General features: G+C 32.7%; 4 protein-coding genes across 5 annotated transcripts; 2 read left to right on the top strand and 2 right to left on the bottom strand.

Annotated features, from left to right (window-relative positions):
• Positions 1-3149: 3149 nt before the first annotated feature.
• On the top strand, positions 3150-5727 carry LOC101256837 (uncharacterized). Its single transcript, XM_004233360.5, has 2 exons — positions 3150-3459; positions 4828-5727. The coding sequence occupies exon 2, from the start codon at positions 4874-4876 to the stop codon at positions 5537-5539; it is 666 nt and encodes a 221-aa protein (XP_004233408.1). The 5' UTR covers positions 3150-3459; positions 4828-4873; the 3' UTR covers positions 5540-5727.
• Positions 5728-9000: 3273 nt separating this feature from the next.
• LOC101257137 (probable galacturonosyltransferase-like 1) lies at positions 9001-15141 on the top strand. Of its 2 annotated transcripts, XR_011214628.1 has the most exons (4): positions 9001-9584; positions 9694-10252; positions 10345-10452; positions 12760-15141. XR_011214628.1 is itself a non-coding variant. In XM_010318839.4 (3 exons), the coding sequence occupies exons 1-2, from the start codon at positions 9066-9068 to the stop codon at positions 10246-10248; spliced, it is 1074 nt and encodes a 357-aa protein (XP_010317141.1). In that variant the 5' UTR covers positions 9002-9065; the 3' UTR covers positions 10249-10252; positions 10345-10697. The 2 variants fall into 2 exon arrangements, 1 of the variants encoding a protein (XP_010317141.1); XM_010318839.4 differs by lacking the exon at positions 12760-15141 and having other exon boundaries at positions 9002-9584; positions 10345-10697.
• On the bottom strand, positions 12755-18642 carry LOC101257632 (pentatricopeptide repeat-containing protein At5g66631). The gene is made up of 2 exons (XM_004233887.5): positions 16566-18642; positions 12755-16478 (listed from the first exon to the last, which is right to left on the bottom strand). The coding sequence occupies exon 1, from the start codon at positions 18640-18642 to the stop codon at positions 16681-16683; it is 1962 nt and encodes a 653-aa protein (XP_004233935.1). The 3' UTR covers positions 12755-16478; positions 16566-16680.
• Positions 12772-15229, bottom strand: LYK10 (LysM receptor-like kinase 10). The gene has a single exon (NM_001247007.2). The coding sequence runs from the start codon at positions 14856-14858 to the stop codon at positions 13005-13007; it is 1854 nt and encodes a 617-aa protein (NP_001233936.1). The 5' UTR covers positions 14859-15229; the 3' UTR covers positions 12772-13004.
• Positions 18643-20400: the final 1758 nt, after the last annotated feature.

Here is a 20400-nt window from a genome sequence, read left to right as displayed (position 1 = left end):
TAAAAAAAAAAAGGGAAAGAGCCATTTTTTCTTTGAAATAGATTAAAAAAAATATAAGACAAACAAATTAAAAGAAAACATATAAGTTACTATATAAGGTAAAAATTTGTGGTACAATAAAACAAAACAATAACAAATAAGTGAAATATACAAAAATCTATTGAATATGTCCTCCTTATTTATTGTGTAAACAGATGAATTGTGTCCACTCTAAAAAGTGATAGAACTTCCTGCATCAAATATATTCACAAATAAGTAACAGTTGCACCACCAATAAAATGGAGTCTGGAGCCTGAAGGGTATAAAATATTAACAAAAAATTCAAAACGGTATATGAATTTTTATTTTAACCAAACAGGCAAAATCGCTAGAAAAGCAACGATTTTGCTCACTGGAAAAAGCAAAATCGCGGCAATAGCAGCGATTTGCAAAATTTGATTTTAAATTTTTTTTTAAGAAATAACTGCATTGGCAGCGATTTCCAAAATATTTTTTTTTAATGATTTTTTAATAAATCGCTGCTTAGTTGCAGCGATTTGTCACCAATTTTTATTTAATTTTTTTAAATCAATTTTTTTTTAAAATCTTGATTACTACTTATTTTAAAAAATCATTTAAAAAAAATTATTTTGGAATAAGTAGTAAAAAAATTTAAAAATTAAAATTTCTAAAAAAAATTAAAAATTTTAAAAATATTTTTTTAAAAAAATAATAAAATTTAAAGAAATCGCTGCTTAGGCAACAATTTATTAAAAAATCATTAAAAAGTTTTTATTTTGAGAATCGTTGTCAAGGCAACGATTTCTTTAAAAAAAAAATTTTTTTGGTAAAAAAACAAATTTTGCAAATCGTTGCTATTGCAGTGATTCTACTTTTTTTGGCGAGCGAAATCGCTGTTCTTTCAGCGATTTTGTCCTTTTGGTTAAAATAAAAATTCATATACCGTTTTGAATTTTTTTTTTTAACATTTTATACTCATTAGGCTCCGGACTCCAATAAAATGACCTAATAAAGCATGTACTAAGAACACCTAAAATTTTATCATAATTTGGTGGATGCCTTTACACTTACTTAGATAATATGTTCTATCATCCGTTCATGTTCCTAATTAAACCTCTAATAGGATCATCAAATTCAAAACAGTCATACCTTACAAATTTTTGTAGCAATCTTTTTGAAGCAATTTCCCCACATAATTTAACATCACTTGAATTCAATCCTCTAATAATATATTTGTAATAGTTGGAAAGATATGTGGTGATCATTTGAAATGACCATCTATAGACATATTCAGACGTAGCAATGTAGAAAAATCATGAAATTACAAATCAAAATGAAATTCATACAATGAAAATACATGTAATAAACAATGATATGAACTATATAAATACATATACATAATCCCTTAAAAAAAATTGAAAAGAAAAAAAATACTTATATATAGTACTCCATTCGTTCAGAAATATTTGTCATTTTGCACTTATTAAAAGTCAATTTGATTAATTTTCAAACGTAAATTAGATCACATTAATTCGATATTTTAAATAAAAAAATTAGATATTCTAAAACTATATGAAAAGTAGTATAAATTACAATATTTTCATATTAATATGATAAAAAGATACATCTTAAAATGTTAGTTAAAGTTTTTATAATTTGACTTTAAAAATAATTTCCATGACAAACAATATCGAACGGAGAAATACGTGAAATGCCAACTAGAATTATCAAAATAATTGAAAGATTGTGGAAGCAGCGAAAAGTAAATAGTATAATTAGTGACGATAGGCGTTTTGGAAAAAGAAGAATTTATGGATTCGGTTACAATTTATTTAATAATATAATTTATGTAGAAATAATTAGTAAAAAATAAAAAAAAAAAAGATGAGGAGAAAAGGAAAATTAAAATGCTGGCTTTTTAGATATGCCACATCAGCTGGCCAATGTTTCTCCTTCATATATATATATATATATATTTCATCAATTAGTAGAATTATGAACTTTTGGATCGTGTTGATACGTAAATCAATGGATTTTAGGCTTATGAATCGAAAATCTGTTCAATTGGGTCTATTCACACACCAATCCATTGTACCTCATACAGAAAGCCCATAATTCCCCTACTCCCTATAGGTCCAGTTTATTATATTTACTATACAAAACCACAATTTAAAATAATTACAATGCATAATTATAATTTATATTATAGATAGAATTTCAACACAAATTTCTCTTTGCTCTCTTCTTCTTTCACTCGCCTTTTTCTGCCCTCTTTTGCCCGCTTCTCTCTACACCATTCTATCTCTTCCCTCTCTAGATCGCCTCTCTCATATCGATAAATACACACGACAGAAGATATATACATATATATACCAATGGTATGTTTCAATGATACAAAACGAATGATAAAAATTTCAAGGCAACAAATAATACAAATTTAAATACAAACACACAAGATAACAAATACCCTCTTTGTTCATAATTAATTGTCTATTTTTTCTTTTTTAGTTGTTCCTGATTACTTTTTGATTTTGACAAATCAAGAAAAGACATTTTTCTTACCTATTATACTCTCAATTAATTACTTTGAAAAAAAATATAGAAGTTCTTGAGATTCTCAAGTTTATAATTCATCTACTTCATAATTAATAAAAATAAAATGATAAACTCACTATGTCTGTTTTCTTTATAGATGTGTCAAATCAAAAGTGGATAAGTAACCAGTGATAGAGGGGTGCAAATTAAATGCCAAACACATATGGTAAAACATAAATACAAATACACAAGGCAATACATGAATATATATGTGCAGACTTGTTATGAAATACACAACATATTCAACATGTATTTAACCCCTCCCTCGCTCTCTTCTCTCCATCCTCTCACAATCTCACTCGTTAACTATAGATGTTCGATACATATTTGTATTCGTAATATAATCATATGCATCAATACAATATGTGTACAACCTCTCTTTAGCCCCTTTTTTCTAGCTCTCTCCTCCTTCTACCATGTAGCCGTGAATACTAATTAAACAAGATTATAATCTCTAATAAGGCCAAATTATAATCATTTTTAAAAATTCTTTTGCCATAAGTACTAAATATTTTTCTTTACATAACAAACTAGGTGATATATCAATATGAAATGAGATGTACACATATTTATTAATTTTGAAAAGCATTTTAGACCCAACAATTGTTGCGTTTTAAGTGGACTTGATAATATTATGAGGCCCAAACACAAGAAGAAGCTCAAGTTAGATCCGAAAGCCCCTGGGAGCTTCCTAGGACAGCAATATCCTAAATTTTCTCCGTTGAATCGAAGATTTTGAATTCCAAACTGTGTAGAAAGCCCTAGAATCTTCCATGGGGTCAACTATTTTGTAACATAAATTACCAGAAATCAGCAGAATGATTACAGTTTGAAGTCATCATCATTCCTTCCTCCGCCAAATCTGTAAGTTTTATAATTTTTCACTGTTAATCAATCATTTTTATCTTATTCTTCAATTAATTGGCGTTGATTATATGTGAATTTTGTGTAATTCTTAATTTTTGATATGTATCTTGTTGATCTGATCGGATTTTATGGAAATTGCGAGTATAGGAACATTTGCTTTTTCTCAGTTTATCAGATTGACATAAGATTATAGAAAAAATTTGATAAATCACTATCTATAATTCTTCTTTACATTATGGAACATGGATTATAATTGAAAAATTAAAATTTTAGATTTCATTGCTTGAGGGGGTTTCATCGATTGGGTTTGTGCGCCTATTTCCAATGTTTCTCTCCCTCTTGTACCTATTTCATCCATGATTTACCTTTCATTGTTGTTGTTGTTGTTGTTTTCATTTAGAAAAATCTAAGAATGAATTGCCTAGGCTGTAGACTTTTTGAAAGTGGCATACCAAGGGTGTGGCCTAGTGGTCTGAAGTAGATGAGATTCATGAGGTCTCAGATCACATTTCAAACAAAGATAAAAGCGCTAGGTGATTCTTTCCATCTGTTTTAGCCTGGGTGAGATAGTAATATAGAGTTAGTTATTTGGTACGTGTTGGTGGTGGAAGGTGAGTCGAGATGTGTGAAAGCTAATCTAGACACCAAGGTCCTAAAAAAATAAGTTTTTGAAAGTGAGATAGTGTTTTTTCTTATTTTTGAAAAGGCATGTTATAGTTGTAATACTTCATTTTAATTAAAATAGAAAAAAATATGATATTTCTATGAATCAAATTACTCGAGTGGCAAAAGGTGGAGGATTTATGGCTTAGGTTACAGGTTCAAGCCCCACACCATGCAATGCGAAGTCCAGTATTTAAGTGGAGAAGGGTAGAGGGGCGGGCCCATTATCCGCCGAGTTTAGAAGGTTGTGACTGGTCCAAAGGACGGGCGGGCCACGGGCAAATTTCTCGGTTATCAAAAAAAAGATAAACTCAAGCAAAAGAAAAAGTTCTCATTTGTTTGTTAAATGTTTTTAAAGCGATACATAGCTAGTTTTAATATAATGGAGGTGGCATCACAACTCAATCACAGATAATGGAATCATCAAAGATGTGACCTTTTCGAAATATGTTTATAACTCACTAGAGGCGTGGGTCTGTCCAACAGATTTCTCGAGTGTCCAGGTTTGTTTATGGAATGGAAACAATGTTGGGGTCTAGCTTACTGAAAAACCTATCCTCGCAAAGTTGAATATTTTGAGCAAATGACTTTGGTTCAGCTTTGTAATGTTAATGTGCTATTCGTTCTGTTTATCTGGATCTTGCTATCACATTCCTAGTGCCTTTGGACTAAATTTTGTTTTTAATATGTTGCAATTAACAGGTGAAGTACATTATTTCCGTGTGCTGATAGAGACATTGAGTGAAATATGCAGAACTCAACTTCCACAACCTTTGAGAATTCGTCTTCCTCAGGGAATGGCAGCAATGATGCTGGTGATTTTGAATGCAACATCTGCTTTGAATTGGCACAAGATCCTATTGTGACCCTTTGTGGTCACCTCTACTGTTGGCCATGTCTGTATAGATGGCTAAGGCTTCACTCACAATCCCATGAATGCCCTGTTTGTAAGGCCCTAATACAAGAGCAAAAGCTTGTTCCTCTTTATGGAAGAGGAAGGACTTCAACTGATCCCAGATCAAAACCGGTACCTGGGGTCGAAATTCCTAGAAGGCCAGCAGGGCAAAGACCTGAAACGGCGCCTCCACCAGAATCAAATACTTTTCCTAATCCCGGGTTTGGTCTTATGGGAGGATTGTTTCCAGGAGCAACTGCAAGTTTTGGTAACTTCACAATGTCCGCTGGTTTCGGTGGATTATTCCCATCACTGCTCAGTTTTCAGTTTAATGGATTCCAAGGTCCAGCTGCATTTGGTGCAGCTCCAAATTACGCATTTGGGTATCCTCCTGCATATCATGGGGTGAATGTTCACAATGCCGCTGCGCACCCATCCCAAGGACAAGCAGATAACAATCTGAAGTTTATGTTCTTGCTTGTTGGATTTCTTGTATTCCTATATCTGTTTGGTTACTGAATGAACTTTCTCCTTCCTATGCCCGAATACTGAATTGTTGTAATCATTCTTAATGGTTGTAAATATGTCGAATTTTTGCACTTTAAAGTTGCAACACAAAGATGAACTAATGTGATTAGTGGAGTCTGCGTTGCAACGCCAGAATTGTGATTCTTGATTGTTCATTAAAGTTGGTGTTTCCATCCCAAGTTTGCTGAGAAAATGAGTTAAAATGGTGATTAGTGTGACGAAAATTTTTGCTTGTTCTCTTTTGTGCATCTTTTCTACATTCATGTTGATTGGATGTGATTTGACAATTGTCTTTGAAAGATGAAAAAAGACAAAAAGTAGTTTGTGCTTAATTACCTGTTTCAATTTGCTAGATAGGGAGCATGTCCCCATTACGATTGTTGAGTGTCTAGGACTTTAGTCTGTACTGTTAACAAAACCCCAGCAGAATTCCAGAGTTTATGATGCAAAAATAAATGATATTAGAAGGAAGCTGATATGTGGATGGTGCTAATTTTATTTTCTTCTTATTGCTTTCACTTTTGTTCCTTTGTTGACTTGACTCGAATGAACAACTTAGAATCGTTTGATTTGCAAACAAAGGTATTTGAAAATTATTAATTTCTAATAATTTATGTCATCTCTTAAGCGAATTATACCTTTAGTAGAATGAAATATAACATTAATTCCAATTTTTTTAAAAAATATTTTATTTTTATCTCATAAATAAATCGATCACCACACTATTTGTTAAAAAGCTACTAGTGTAACTTAAAAGCACAAACATGTGAAGGGCACATGCAATTTCAATCATTTGTTCATCATCATTAATTGGCCCTATATATATTTACGCAACTCAAACAAAGGGACTAATAATTTTCACATGTGAATATACCTTTTTTATGATTAAGTAGCTAATAACATGGATCTAACTTACTGGGAAAAAAAAGTGCTTCCATTAATTAATATATGAGAATTTCATCTTTCTTATCAGTCAATCCCTTCAATTAAAATGTGATATTTTCCCTCAAAGTTTGATTTAAATGGTCATTAACAATATATAAAAGTCATATACAAATAAAAGCGGAAAAATATAACGGAGTAGGACATTAAAATTAATCACAATTAATATTTAGATAAGATATCAACCACAACCCTACACTTAGCTAGGATATATTAATATTTATCATTTACTCCCTTGTTCGTATAATATACTATCTAATAATTGAATTCGAGCCGCAAAGAGTTGATGTTCAAAGGTGAAGTCAGAATTTAAAGTTTATGAGTTTGAAGGAACATACATATACAGAGAATATCATATGCCAAAATGTGAGGGAAAAAAAATTAAAATTAAAGAGTATTAAAGACTAAACCTGATGAATCGATCTTTTTATATGAACTTAGACGATTAACGTCTCATAAACTAACTTTTAAATTTAAATTATACTCAAAATCTATCTTTACTGATCGAAACACAAACATGTGGTTAGATATAGTCATACATAGATGTATACAAAAGGATAGCAATATAAAATTTCATTTTTATCAAGGATCTAACATCAAAAAAATCTAGTTCTACATATGGTTGATACGTTAATAGGGGGCAACATTTAATCAAAAGTGTTTTGTCACATGGTATGAAAAAGAGATAATAATACGGCCGACCTTATTAATGACTTACTTTTTTTCATGACTAAATAATTTCTACTTTCTAGTCATCTTTCTATATATGATGAAAAAAAGTTAAATATCATAATAAGAAATTGACCTTTTAACTAGATGTTTGGTTGTGTGGATCCCATTGAGAAATAAATCACAAACTCAGTGAAAAAAATGGTGGAAGTGATGTGTTTTTATTCACCTGCCGTAACAACTATATAACTAATAAAGTCTGATGAAATCTCAATTTCACGTAACGTTAAGCGCGCAGCTTTTTCTTTATACAATTGACATTTATCAAAAATATACTTACAATGATTTATTCAATGCTCGTTACAAAATATTCATCTGAAGGGCAGAAATTGTGATAGAAGTTATAGTGCAGGACCGGCTCTATGCATTAAAAAATAAGGCCTTCGCCTTAGGCTTTCAAATTTCGGAGGCCTCAAATTTTTATCAAGAATAAGTTACGTGTTAAAATATGATAAAAAGTATATTTTATTTTAAAATAAATTATTTTATCCACTTTAACATTTTTTGTACTTTTTAAAAATGAGAATTAACACTGAAAGGTGTTACAAAGTAAAAAAACAAATTCTTTTTGTTTTTTTTTTTAAATTTAAGTTTTAAGCATTACTCTAAGCATATTAAAATGAGATTATACCAAGTCATCAGCTTTTTGAGTCAATTCTATGGTTCTAACTCTTATCTTTATTTAATATTTATCAACTTATTACGTGCTCATTATGTTAGCAATATATATAATAATTGTCTCACTTAAAGATGTTTTTCACTGTTGAGTTTGATAAAATCTTACCTAAAACTAGTAGCTGAAAAAAAATATATTAAGTACTAATAATTTTCATCTTAATAGTGTAATTTTTTTAAAATAAATACGTAAATGAAATATATTTATATTTTCGACCGCGAATTAAAATTTCGCTTTAGACCCCCAATTACATTGAACCGCCACTATTATATCGTCTACATTATTTTGAGAATTCAAAAAAAAAATTATCATAAAATTTCAAATTCAAAATTTATCTACTTTATTTCATATTCTGAATTCGACTTTTGATGTTGTGTCAGCTACCGTGAACGTTGATGTGGTAGCTAAAACAAGATTGATAGGAGTATTTGCTTATCTCTAAAGACAAGTACATGTAAAGGGATCCGCTAGAAATACGTGTCTCCTAATTTTATTTTTTTACTATATAATTTCATTTCTACTCGTGGTTTAACTATATGTTTTAATGTTAAGGATTTAATCGAAAATAATTACAGATTTTAAGGCCTTTAATTTCTCATGTATTTTTTTCAATTTTTTTTTGTCTTAAACCTACAACAAACAAAGCTCATTATTGACTATTAAGTTTTATGTACATAATGCATAATAAATACTTTACTTGATTACATTATTTATAATTTAATTTATACGTAAGTTTCAATGATAAACAATATTAGTCCTATTAAAATGATAGATTGATAAAGAAAATGATAATTGCCAAGTTATCACCGGTTAAAATACATTATCACATCACTGTATTTAATTAACTAATTAAACCATTATTATAGTGTTCCGGTCCTTTTACTTACTTGCGTTTAAGATCTTATCGGTTGTAAACAATAAATTTTTTATGTTAATAGCTACTGATTGGTGTTATATAGGAGTGTATCTTTGACAAAAATTCTATGTTAATGCAATTAGCTAGGATTTTTTAAATTTCGTAGCTGGCGTGAGCTTCTGATATATTTTAGATTTTTCATCTGGTGTTCAGAGTCCGAGTAAATTCAGATTTGAACCGAACTTGTGATATAATACTCCTATATATAAGGAAACTAGTGTGGCATCAATTTTAATTGTATAGCTGCCTCCATAATGCCAAAATTTGAAAGTTTCCATTCCAGGCCCCTCCTTTTAATTTCTCTTTTATGGACGATCTCATTTTCTACACACGATATTGGCGCTATCAACACAAAAAACTTTGATTTCAAAGAAGCCCCAAAATTCTACAATTCCCCAACTTGTCCTTCTCTTCACAACTCCTCCACCGACACAACTATTACAGAAATTTGCTTTCAAAATGCAGTCAATGTAGCCATGACTCTTGATGCTGCTTATCTTCGAGGTTCAATGGCTGCAATTCTTTCTGTTCTTCAACATTCGTCTTGCCCTGAAAATGTTATTTTTCACTTCATCGCTTCGTCTTCTGCTAACATTCATTATTTGAATCTCAAACTAGCTACTTCTTTTCCTTATCTACATTTCACAATCTATCCATTCCGAGATTCACCTGTTGCTGGGTTGATATCTACTTCTATTCGCGCTGCTTTGGATTGTCCTCTAAATTATGCTCGCAATTATCTTGCTGATCTCCTTCCTCGATGTATCCAAAAGGTTCGCTTTCTTTTCTCCAAACTTTGTTTTTACTCTTTTTTTAATTTGAGATTGTCGTAGAAATCATTAAACTTCACATTCAAAATAACGTGGTGATGCAAACACATAGGTTGTGTACCTGGATTCAGATCTTGTTCTTGTAGATGACATTACGAAGCTAGCAGCAACACCGTTAGGTGAAGAAGCAGTTCTAGCAGCACCAGAATATTGCAATGCAAATTTCACAACGTATTTCACCCCTACTTTTTGGTCAAACCCTTCACTTTCGTTGACTTTCGCGAATCGAAAACCTTGTTATTTCAACACAGGTGTTATGGTAATTGATCTGGAAAGATGGAGAAACGGAGATTATACTACAAAGATTGTAGAATGGATGGAGCTTCAAAAAAGAATGAGAATTTATGAATTAGGTTCATTACCACCTTTTTTACTTGTTTTTGCTGGAAATATTGCCCCAGTTGATCATAAATGGAACCAACATGGTCTTGGAGGTGATAATTTTCGAGGACTTTGTAGAGATTTGCACCCTGGTCCGGTTAGTTTACTGCATTGGAGTGGAAAAGGCAAACCATGGGTCCGGCTCGATGCGAGCCGGCCTTGCCCATTAGATGCCCTTTGGGCACCTTATGATCTGTTGCAAACACCTTATGTTCTTGAATCTTGAAAAGGTATTGTGATTTCTCGATTGGTTTAATTATAAATTTAACTTATATATATATATTGATAATATTTTAATTGTATCGTATATTTGTATTTGTAGAAATTGAAGCACAAGAGAGTGTAGAGATCTGTGTACTAAGTTCATAAGGAGATCCTCCTCGATTGTGTTGTGTAACATGTACAGTAAGATTTTGTTTTCATGTATAAGGTAAGGCTGTTTTTTTTTTTTTTGTATATTATTGGAGTATACAGTTCCAACTTTTTACTGTGCACTACTACTTGTTAAAGGATTATTTTGCAAGATATATTAGAGAAAATAATGTATGTATTAGTGGTGGTATTAGTAATACTAAGAAGAATTATTAATAGATGGATAAGTGTGGTTAAAAGACATAACTGTTGTTAATACATGAAATCAAACATAGCTAATACCCTGTTATATTTTCATAAAAATTTGCCCTATTTAGATTTAATTTCTATTAACATGAGTTTATCTGATGAGCACCTTTAATTAATTTGTCTAATCTCTTTTTTTTTTTCAAATAATGAAACTTTTTTTTCTATATACGCTTCAGTCTATCCTAATGAAACCTAAAGTTTCGCTCCCTCGCTTTCTTCTTCTGATAGACAAGCTTGCGCATCTTCTCTTTGACACTCATTCTTGACTTGGAAAGTGCTCTCTCTCTTATGTGTCAGCGAAGTAAGGATAAGAGCAATTGATCAATGTTAAAAAAATTAATTTATCTAAGAAAATTATACACTTATCATCATAAAAATGAAATTGATAATCTAAAAAAGAAAAAGAGATGATTATCCTGACGTGGTTTCATATCATACGCTAAAATTACTCTAGAAGGAGGAACGAAATATTAATATATATTTTAAATTCTAAAATAACAATTTTCATTGTGAATAATATGTGAATTATGAACTTAAATTATTATATATTTAATATACATACGTAATTAAAATTATTAAATTCGATCGAATAAGTAATTCAAACTTAGTGTCGGTAGAGTTTCTTACAACATGGAGAAAACATGTAGCATAGCAAAGACACGCATCTCTCAGTCTCTATTGTAGGAAGACAACAAAAGGAGACCAATTAAGTGGCACTTGGGTCCTACTAATTAATTAAATAAATTTACTCCCACTTTTTCTTAGCCTAAGATTACGTTAATTTGATCGTGATACAATATATATACATTTTTCTACTTAATTATTAATGTAATGAAGTGAATAATGATGATTTTATAACAATATGAATTGATCACGTAATATTTAATACTATTTGGTTAGTTATATGTCATAAGAACTAATTGACACAAACTTTTTTATTTCTCGTAGCGATACTCCATAATTGAGGTAACCATTTTCAAAAGAGGAGAGAAACTTAAGTCTTCTATATTCCCTTTACCTTTTGACTATGAGTGGATTTGTTATCGTCAATGATCCATCATAAATAAAAGTGGAGGTCAAAATAGACTCTATGCAATTTGAATATGAATTAATAAAATTTGAATATTCTGAATATAAAATGATTTTAAAAAGAGAAGCTAGCAATTAAATGGTCCAACTTCTCTTATATGCCACATCTTTGAAAGATATTATTCACTACATTTAAGGTCTTTTTTCATATGTCATATTTGTATATTTATTAAAATATTTAATCAATAAAATAATTATAACGATCGACACCGATACAGAAAAATTATGCAAATGATAAACATCCTCCATACATATTTTATCATGATCAAAATCAAAATGGAAATTAAAAAAAGAAAAACCTCATTTGACTAATTTTTATCCAATGATCTATGTTTACTTTGACACTAATCTTTTTTATGAATAAATAAAAGAATAAACGAGTTTGATCTCAGATTTTTTCATATATTATAATCACTCATCCAACTAACTTAGTCAATCCTTGCAAGTACATATATTGTAAGTCAAATTAATTCGTTGGGTTATTTATTCATGACTATAGAACTTTGCAATTCTTGAAGCCAGTGTATGCATGGTTACCAGCACTTGATATTTTAGAGTATGTATAATACATAAATTATAAATATATGAGTTCATTCATACATGTTTTATCTAATCATGGTTAATTATTGAAACATATGCTCAATTTAATTCGTAACCACCAAGATTAAGGGTGTGCAGTATTTGGGTTAAATCGAAAAATCAAATCAAATCATATCGAATTTTAATTTGGATTTTTTTTTTGTGTGTGTGTGTTTAGAATTAAGTTGGAGTTAACCACTTTTATTCCTGTTTAGTTATTTTCATTATGATGTAGTTTATTTTCTTATGTTTGGACATTTATAATTGATATACTTTTCGTATTGTGTTTTACATTTTTTATTGTGATTTATATTAAAAAGTATATTTAAGAAATTCAATATTATATATAAATATATATATATATATATATAAAATTATTTTTAAATTACAAATATAACTTTGTTATATTTCTAATTATTGACATAATTAATTAACCATCCAAATACAGGTCAAATTGCACTCCATTTATTTCAAAATTGAGAAAAACATCCAAATACAAGAATTTACAATAGCAACTGCTTTAGCTGCAAGAGAAAATACAAGGAAAAACTGGAAACAGTAACTCAAATTTGCAATATATTCTGGAGATCAGATTAGTTATCGTTCATGTGGCTTTTACAATCCAGAATATGTTACAAATTTGAGATGAAGTGACAAAAGTTCTTGAACTATATTTAAGCTCCATCTTTTAACTCAACGTGCTATTACCGGACTAACAATCTGGACAATCTCCTCAGCTTCACCTGAAGTCCAAGACGGTCCATACATTTCAAAAGATGATTGAGCAAGAAAACAGAGGTTGAAGACGATATCTGTCATCTTAGGCCTCTCTGCTGATTGCTCCGATGTGCACGCTGTCGCCAAGGCAGCCAAGTTTAGAGCATCATCAACAGGGTAAAAGCTCAACTTTGGATCCATCCACCTTCTAAACTTCTCCTCTCTGTTATCTTCAACTTCCAAGATTCTACTAATTTCTTTCCACATGATCAGAGTCTCGTCATTATAATCTTTTGATTCCGTTGCTTTCTTCCCCGAAAGCAACTCCAACAGCACAATCCCAAAAGCAAACACATCAACTTTCAGCATCAATGAGTTGGTGGCATGTCTGGCTGTAGAGAAACCCGCAATTTTAGCTTTAAACCTTGAATCAAGAAGTATATTACAGGTTTGGATGTCCCCGTGAACTATACTAGGTTGAGTATGTTCATGCAGGTATTGCAGAGCATTTGCAACATCCAAGGCTATGTGTAATCTTTGTCTCCAATCAAGTGATGTCACTATGACAGAGGCAGCAGAAGATGATGATGATCCGGGAAACAAACATTCATCCAGTGAGCCATTTTCAGCATATTCATAAACTAAGAAGGAATTCCCAAGATCATCTGATGAAACGCCCATCAGTTTCACTAGATTTGCGTGATGTAGTTTTTGAAGTATTGTCAATTCCTCCGAGGCTTGTTTTCTTTTCTTGACAGCTACAACTTGATCGTTCATTGTGGCCTTGTACACTGATCCTCCTATCCTGTATCTCTCACTGAGGTCGACGGTCGCCTCCATGATGATCTTCAGGTCATATATTATTGGCTTTCCAATGTAGCCAGAAACTCCAGGAAGAAGCTTATCTTGAATGTTCTTATGGTCCATAATTTCACCTTCGGAGGCTTTCTTGGTATGAAAGAGATCAGAAGTTTCAAGAGTAGAAGAGTTATGAGCTAAGTTAGACCTCCTCTTCTCTTCTAGATGACGCATGTATACCATCAAGCAAAATGAAAAAACTGCAAGCAACCCCATAATACCTAAAACAGTAATCACTATCCATCCATGCTTGGATTTTCTACTGCTTGCAGAAGAGGGGTAAGATTGCAGAATTATAGGAAGTTTTACTGGTATTAAGACAGGAGAACATATTGCAGCAGTGAAATTTCTGTAATTGTTGGCAGCCAGAATGTCAGCTGCAGATGCTCCAAACATATTGCTTACAGGCAACACGTCATCCCAAGGCTGCCAAACATAAGTGACCAGGTACTGAAGTCCCTTTTCGAGATCAGAATGTGTGGGGCATTTACAAAACAAAGGAAAAACAGCTTCTGCTCCAATTGTCAAGTTGGTTGGATCTAGTGTTGGATTCATATCTTGCACCACATGATAATTAGTAAGGTTCTCAAATGCTCTTATTGAAACTGAATAAAAGCTGTCACCTTTTCTGATCTGATAGGTGACATTGGAGAAATAATGAGAACTATTGCAGTAGCATTTAACAGGTACGAGTAAAAGCTGGTCAGGGAATAGCTCAGTATCCTCTGAGGCTAGACCTGTGGCCGTAGCTACACTTAAACGACTGACTTCAAGAAGATCAGAGATACTTCCGACATCTAAATGATTTGGTGGACGGGCACGATATGAAATAAAAGTATCACAAGAAAAGGAAGAGTTAAACGAACATGAAAAGTCTGTATCTGTGCTAGATGGTTGAGCAGTTACGTTGGAGGACGAAAGTATGAGAAAGAGGAAAAAGTTGTAAAACAAGGACACAAGAGGAACTACCATCGATGCAAAGCTTAGATAACAAGACAACAGCTAGTAAGTTATATCTGTTAGCATGAGCAAGAGTAAATTTAGGAATTTAATGTGAAAGCTACAAAAATTCTAAAAGTTTGGAAGGATAGGAAAAAAAGAATATCTAGGAGGTCTTGTCTGTAGCTTTGTCTGTGAGATACCCTCTTGTTTTCTCTGCCTACTCTAAATAATATAAGCAGCTGTCTCTGTCTTTATGCAACAATGCTTTATAAAATATTCTCAATAAGCAAAAGGAAATCATTTGTATATATAATCCTTACTTTCTCTTGACTATGACATTCCCTTTCAGTTCTTTCCTAGGGAAGCTCCAGCAAATAGATTAATACTAGAACCAAATCTAGACGGCATGGATTCCTTCTTCCTACAAAAATTCATAAAGTAAACAGCAGAGAATAAAAAAGTAGAGATACCGGTGAATTCTCAGAGGTGATTGTCAATGTTATATGTTTAACACATGCAAGCGAGCTTATGTCACTCTCTTATCTTAGGAGAAAGAGACCTAATAAATTAGGAAAAAATAACAATTGTCAGTTTCATAGAGACAATCCTGGCAAACTTGGGCATGCAGAACAACATTTTTCAGGGGATAAATTCCAGAAATAAGTCATCTTCTAGGGTCTGATGACCAGAAAATATTTTCCAAGGAGAACATTTTTCACTTGAGAAGGAAAATGACTACCCTCACCTTCGCAATTATCTCAACTATGAAACTTCATATCATTGATTTAACAAACATTTAAATGTTATTTATCAATCTTCAATGTTCAAAAATATAATCAAAACAATTTCATTATGCTAATATAATTATGAATATTTTATTTTAACAAATCAGAAAATATTTTCCTCTCTCCACCCAACATCAGAAACCTATCCAGGAAAATGAATCTGTCAAACCAAACACACCCTCGGTGTTGCTAGTTTTATTCTCTTTCAAGACCAAGTGAAGTGCTCTCCTTACAACTGAAACAAACAGAGTTGCTTAGTTTTTCCATGATAACAATTTTAAGGATTTCTGAAAACCTATCTTATGTGGAAATTAAGTCAAAGCCTAAGAAAAACCTTGATCACATTGCAAAAACTTTAGTTTTAAGTCTTAAGAGGCAGAAAATTGAACATCCAATCATGTGTGGACATTGGTCCTGGGATGAACAAGCAAAAATCATGAGCAGGTGAACAAGCACCAGTCCCACCCTCCCACAAAACATAAATCATGAGTATATCTTGTTTACAAAGTGCACAGATACCACCACCTCATATCAGTAAAACAGCTGCATTGCTGACAACTACGACATTTACTCCGATGCCAAGTAAAAGTCAGTTACTCATTTGCAATTTTAAGCAACAATATTACAAAGATGAACACTTCCATTTCTGATCAACATAATCAAAATGCTATGGACATGTAACCAGACCTCCTTGATGAGAGTTAAGTTGATGATGTTGACCTGAAATATGGAGGCGGCCATTTGCTAATTTGCAGTAAGTCTCTTTCTCGATATCCTGATCATACACTGTTGGAACTGGAAAAGCATTACACTGTTGGAACGGCCATACACTGTTGGAACTGGAAAAGCATTACAGCTCGATATCCTGATCAGTGACAAAGTCCTTCAACTACAAGTTGACTGGAAATTATTGTAATAAATGTTACAGACTCTTAAAGTTGACGATGTTGACCTGATGTATGGAGGAGGCCGTTTGCAGTAAGTCTCTTTCTCGGATGTATTCTTTATCACACTGTTGGAACTGGAAAAGCATTACAGCTCTATAACCCAATCAATGACATAGTCTTTCAACTACAAGTTGACTGGAAACTATTGGAATAAATGTTACAGATTCTTGAAAGATCAGTAGAGCTCACTGTAAACATATGTCCAGGTGAAGCAAGGGGAAGAGCATCACTTATTTCCTCAGTTCTCTCTTCTACAGAAGCAGCTTCTAGGAGCTTGCCTTCTTTCCAGAGACTCTTGACAAGCAATTGTTTGGTATGAGCATCAGGCAACAACCCAGAGTTCCCCATGTCTTCAAAAACCCTGAGTGCAAGAGCAGCTCTTTCACATTTGCAATAAGCATGTATGAGAACTTTATACATATAAGCATCAGGCTCTATACCGCTCTGCCTGGCCATCCCAAAAAGCCTCTGTACAGTTTTTATATCTCCATGAAGAGCAAAATGGTTCATTAGTCCAGAATATGTTTGTGAATCTGGAACAATTCCTAGTAAACTCATTTCATCAAGAATATCTAAGGCGTCCGAATTCATTTTACATTTTATCAATGTCCTAAGCAGAGATGAGTACAGAAGCAACTGACTGCTTTTAGATACTGGACCACAGATCGTTTTAATGCTTTTGAAAACCCTAAGGGCGGGGTCACCATAACGAGAAACCCCATAAAAATCAATAATTAACCGTATCGTGCTGAATGACAATCGAATGCCCTCTCTTTCAACCTTAGACAAAAGTTGATCAACCAAGTCGACACATCCTTGGCGAGCTAATTTGGTTATCATTCTTGAAATTGTGTATATATCATGAATGAATCCTGGCTGACAAGAAACCCAGTAGAAGAACTGCCAAGCTGTTTCTGCTGACTTGAAGCTCCTGATCATCTTGCACACCAACCTAGTCGTCCAAACTAAATTTGCATCCTCCAGTGCTGTCACCTCCTCAGCACCCCAGTTCTGCAAAGCATTAGCTAAAGAAGCTGGATCCAACCATGGTTTCAGGTGAGGTTGATCCACAGCATTAGTATTGTTACCATCAATCTCTTCATCTTCGTCATCACTGTCGTCTTCACTACTGTCCTTAGAGTAACCAATCATCTTAATCCTCCCATCCGGTAACATGTCCCTTAGCAATTCATTCGTCTCAGCATCATAACCAGCACTCTGCATCTGCTGCAGTGACCAAAGCATAGCTCGTACAGGCAATATTCCATCACTCCTCATCTGATCAAGCAAGACTTTGACAACATCTAGCTGATTGGCAATAGTAAATGCTTCCACTAGTACAGAATACTGCTTTAATGTACGTTTGATCCTAACATGAGGCAACATATGGAAAAGCTCAATGGCTGAATCCAAGTTCCTAGTTTTAACAAGATGCTCAATCATAATAGTGTATGTCCTACAATTAGGAAGTGCCCCTTCTTCAATCATCCTACGGAATAACCTCACAGCATCACTATCCTTACCCACCTGAACGTATAATCCCATTACAATGTTGTAAGACTCAGTACATGGATGCTTTTGAAGGGTTGTCCTCCACTCGTCCCACACACGGACAACATCGTTAAACTCTCTACTAATGGCATACCATCGCATCTGATCCATGTAACTAACACGTGCCGCATTGATGAACTTTCCCGAGTTAATGGCATTGATAAGTGCTTGGAGTTTAGCAGTCTCCCGCGCCTTAGCAAGAATCTTGGCTAACGCATAAAGGGTGTTATGGGTATGCGAGAAATGTGGAATCTTTTTAAGACATTCAATCAAATGGAGAGCTGATTCAGGAGAAGGAGCTGATTGAAGTGCCTTAGTGACTACAAAAGAGTCCAAAGAAGGATTCTCGAGATAGGTGACAAGATTATCTGAAGAATTAGATCGAAGAGCGAGTCTTATTGAATCGATAAGCCTCGCTCTGTGGAAGTACAAAGCTACCTTGTTCACATTTTGGGTTACCAAGAAACGGCGAATATGCAGAGATACATAATAAAATGTGCTGTTTATCTTGTGAAATCGATTTAAGTACATATAAACTTACAGGTAGACAACAACCAACAAGAAGTTAAGGGACTTTAGCAGAGTAGGAGTCAAAACTTCATGTGATAAAAATATCAAATAGTTGGTGTGCAGTCAAAATTTCATGCGAACAAAATATCAAACAGCTGCTGTGCGTGGACAACACTTCAGGAATATGCAGAAATAAATTACTTGCCTAGATCAAGAAAGAGGAAGATAATGGAACTAAGCTCATCATTTAGGGCCAATTTACAAAAATTCAAGGCTTTGTGAACTTGGCTCCACTTCTTTTGAATTATCGAGCTTATGTTGTAGCCTTCAGGGGCTTAATACTTCTTATTTTGTTTTGAGTTTCAACACCCTAAATTTAAAAAGTTAAAAGAAAAAATAATTAAAATAAAAACATGTACAATATATCAAAATGTCTTTAAATTTGTAGTTTTAAAGAAAAAAATTTCAAAATAATCTCTTATTCTTAGTTCACCACGTCACGTACAATAGTACAAACTGAATAATCGACAGGCAAGAGAGAAGATAATGGTGAACAAGAAAGTTTCCAGCTTGCTTCGACTACGTCCTTGCCCTTTGTACATGCCACACATAGTTCTTATCGAATGATTCGACGAAGCGAGAGGAAACTCTAGTGGAGGCCCGCTGCGATACTGACGTACAAACTGTTTGAATAGGCCCCTATTGCAGGTCAGCAAGCGGATAACGTGCATCCCTTCTCGCTCAAATTGACGTTCAGTCATAATCCAACACATGGTAGCTTCACACACTGATTTTTTAATGAAGCTCGAGTGAATCTTAGATACATACGAAACATTGTACCCCTTGGATATAATGTATTTCGGCTATTCGATACATGGACATGCTTGTTGTGGGTGCTTGTAAAGAAAAACTACTTTTTTATTCGCTTGCATGTGCACCTCTACTCATGCGTGTCTGCATAAATTACACCTAATTTGATTCTCATGTATCCGAAATACGTGTATATAAGTGTGTCATATATTTGGTGATAAAATGAATGTGGTACATAAGTTATTTTGAAAATTTAAACAAAGATATATAATTAAACCATAAGTTAGTGAGACTTGTATTAATATATTTTAATACAATGGACAAAATAATATTAGGATATGTAATTTTTTGTACTAAATATACATTCTTATTTCCCCTCGACGCCGAGGACACCCCCGAAGAGAGGGGTATTTTGTTTGATTGATTATCTTGTATTTCTAATAAGTTGTCAAACTGAAATTAGTAATTATTACGTATTAAAAAGATATTAGATTTAAATTATTGTGATTCAATCACTTATATTCAATCTTATTATATATAATTTAACTTAATTACATAATTTACATTAATTTCACATGACCCCATGTTTATGCTTATTTTATGAATATAAACTATACTTGTGACTTATGATTATGAATCTGTGTATGTTTTAAGGAAGTGGTGACTTATGACTAAATGATGTTCTTAACATAAAGTGTTAATGATTTGTGCAAGGTTTTCAAAATCATGCTTTAGATGCTCATGTAGGTAAGTGCCTTAAGAAGTGAAGTTTTGAAATCACGATTTTCAAATGAGCAATTCTAATATAAACTTATGATTGGTTTAGTTGTATTAATTGTTCTTTTTTCAAGACTATGATATGAATATAACTTTGTCTAATCTGTTGAAATTTTACTTAGCATCGAAATGATTTTGAAATAGAAGCCCTACTTCTAGTAGATGTTTGATTTTCAAAAGCGATTCCTTTGT

The sequence above is a fragment of the Solanum lycopersicum genome, chromosome 2, assembly GCF_036512215.1.
Source record: "Solanum lycopersicum chromosome 2, SLM_r2.1".
Taxonomy (NCBI): domain Eukaryota; kingdom Viridiplantae; phylum Streptophyta; class Magnoliopsida; order Solanales; family Solanaceae; genus Solanum; species Solanum lycopersicum.
Note: the sequence above shows the minus strand (reverse complement) of the source record. Positions and strands in the feature narration are given on the sequence as shown.

Bases quoted from the DNA above. Each gene is read 5' to 3' on its own strand.
- LOC101256837 (XM_004233360.5), top strand. From the start codon at position 4,874: ATGCAGAACTCAACTTCCACAACCTTTGAGAATTCGTCTTCCTCAGGG.
- LOC101257137 (XM_010318839.4), top strand. From the start codon at position 9,066: ATGCCAAAATTTGAAAGTTTCCATTCCAGGCCCCTCCTTTTAATTTCT. The intron at 9,585-9,693 runs GTTCGCTTTCTT...GCAAACACATAG, and splicing joins TTCCTCGATGTATCCAAAAG to GTTGTGTACCTGGATTCAGA.
- LYK10 (NM_001247007.2), bottom strand. From the start codon at position 14,858: ATGGTAGTTCCTCTTGTGTCCTTGTTTTACAACTTTTTCCTCTTTCTC.
- LOC101257632 (XM_004233887.5), bottom strand. From the start codon at position 18,642: ATGTACTTAAATCGATTTCACAAGATAAACAGCACATTTTATTATGTA.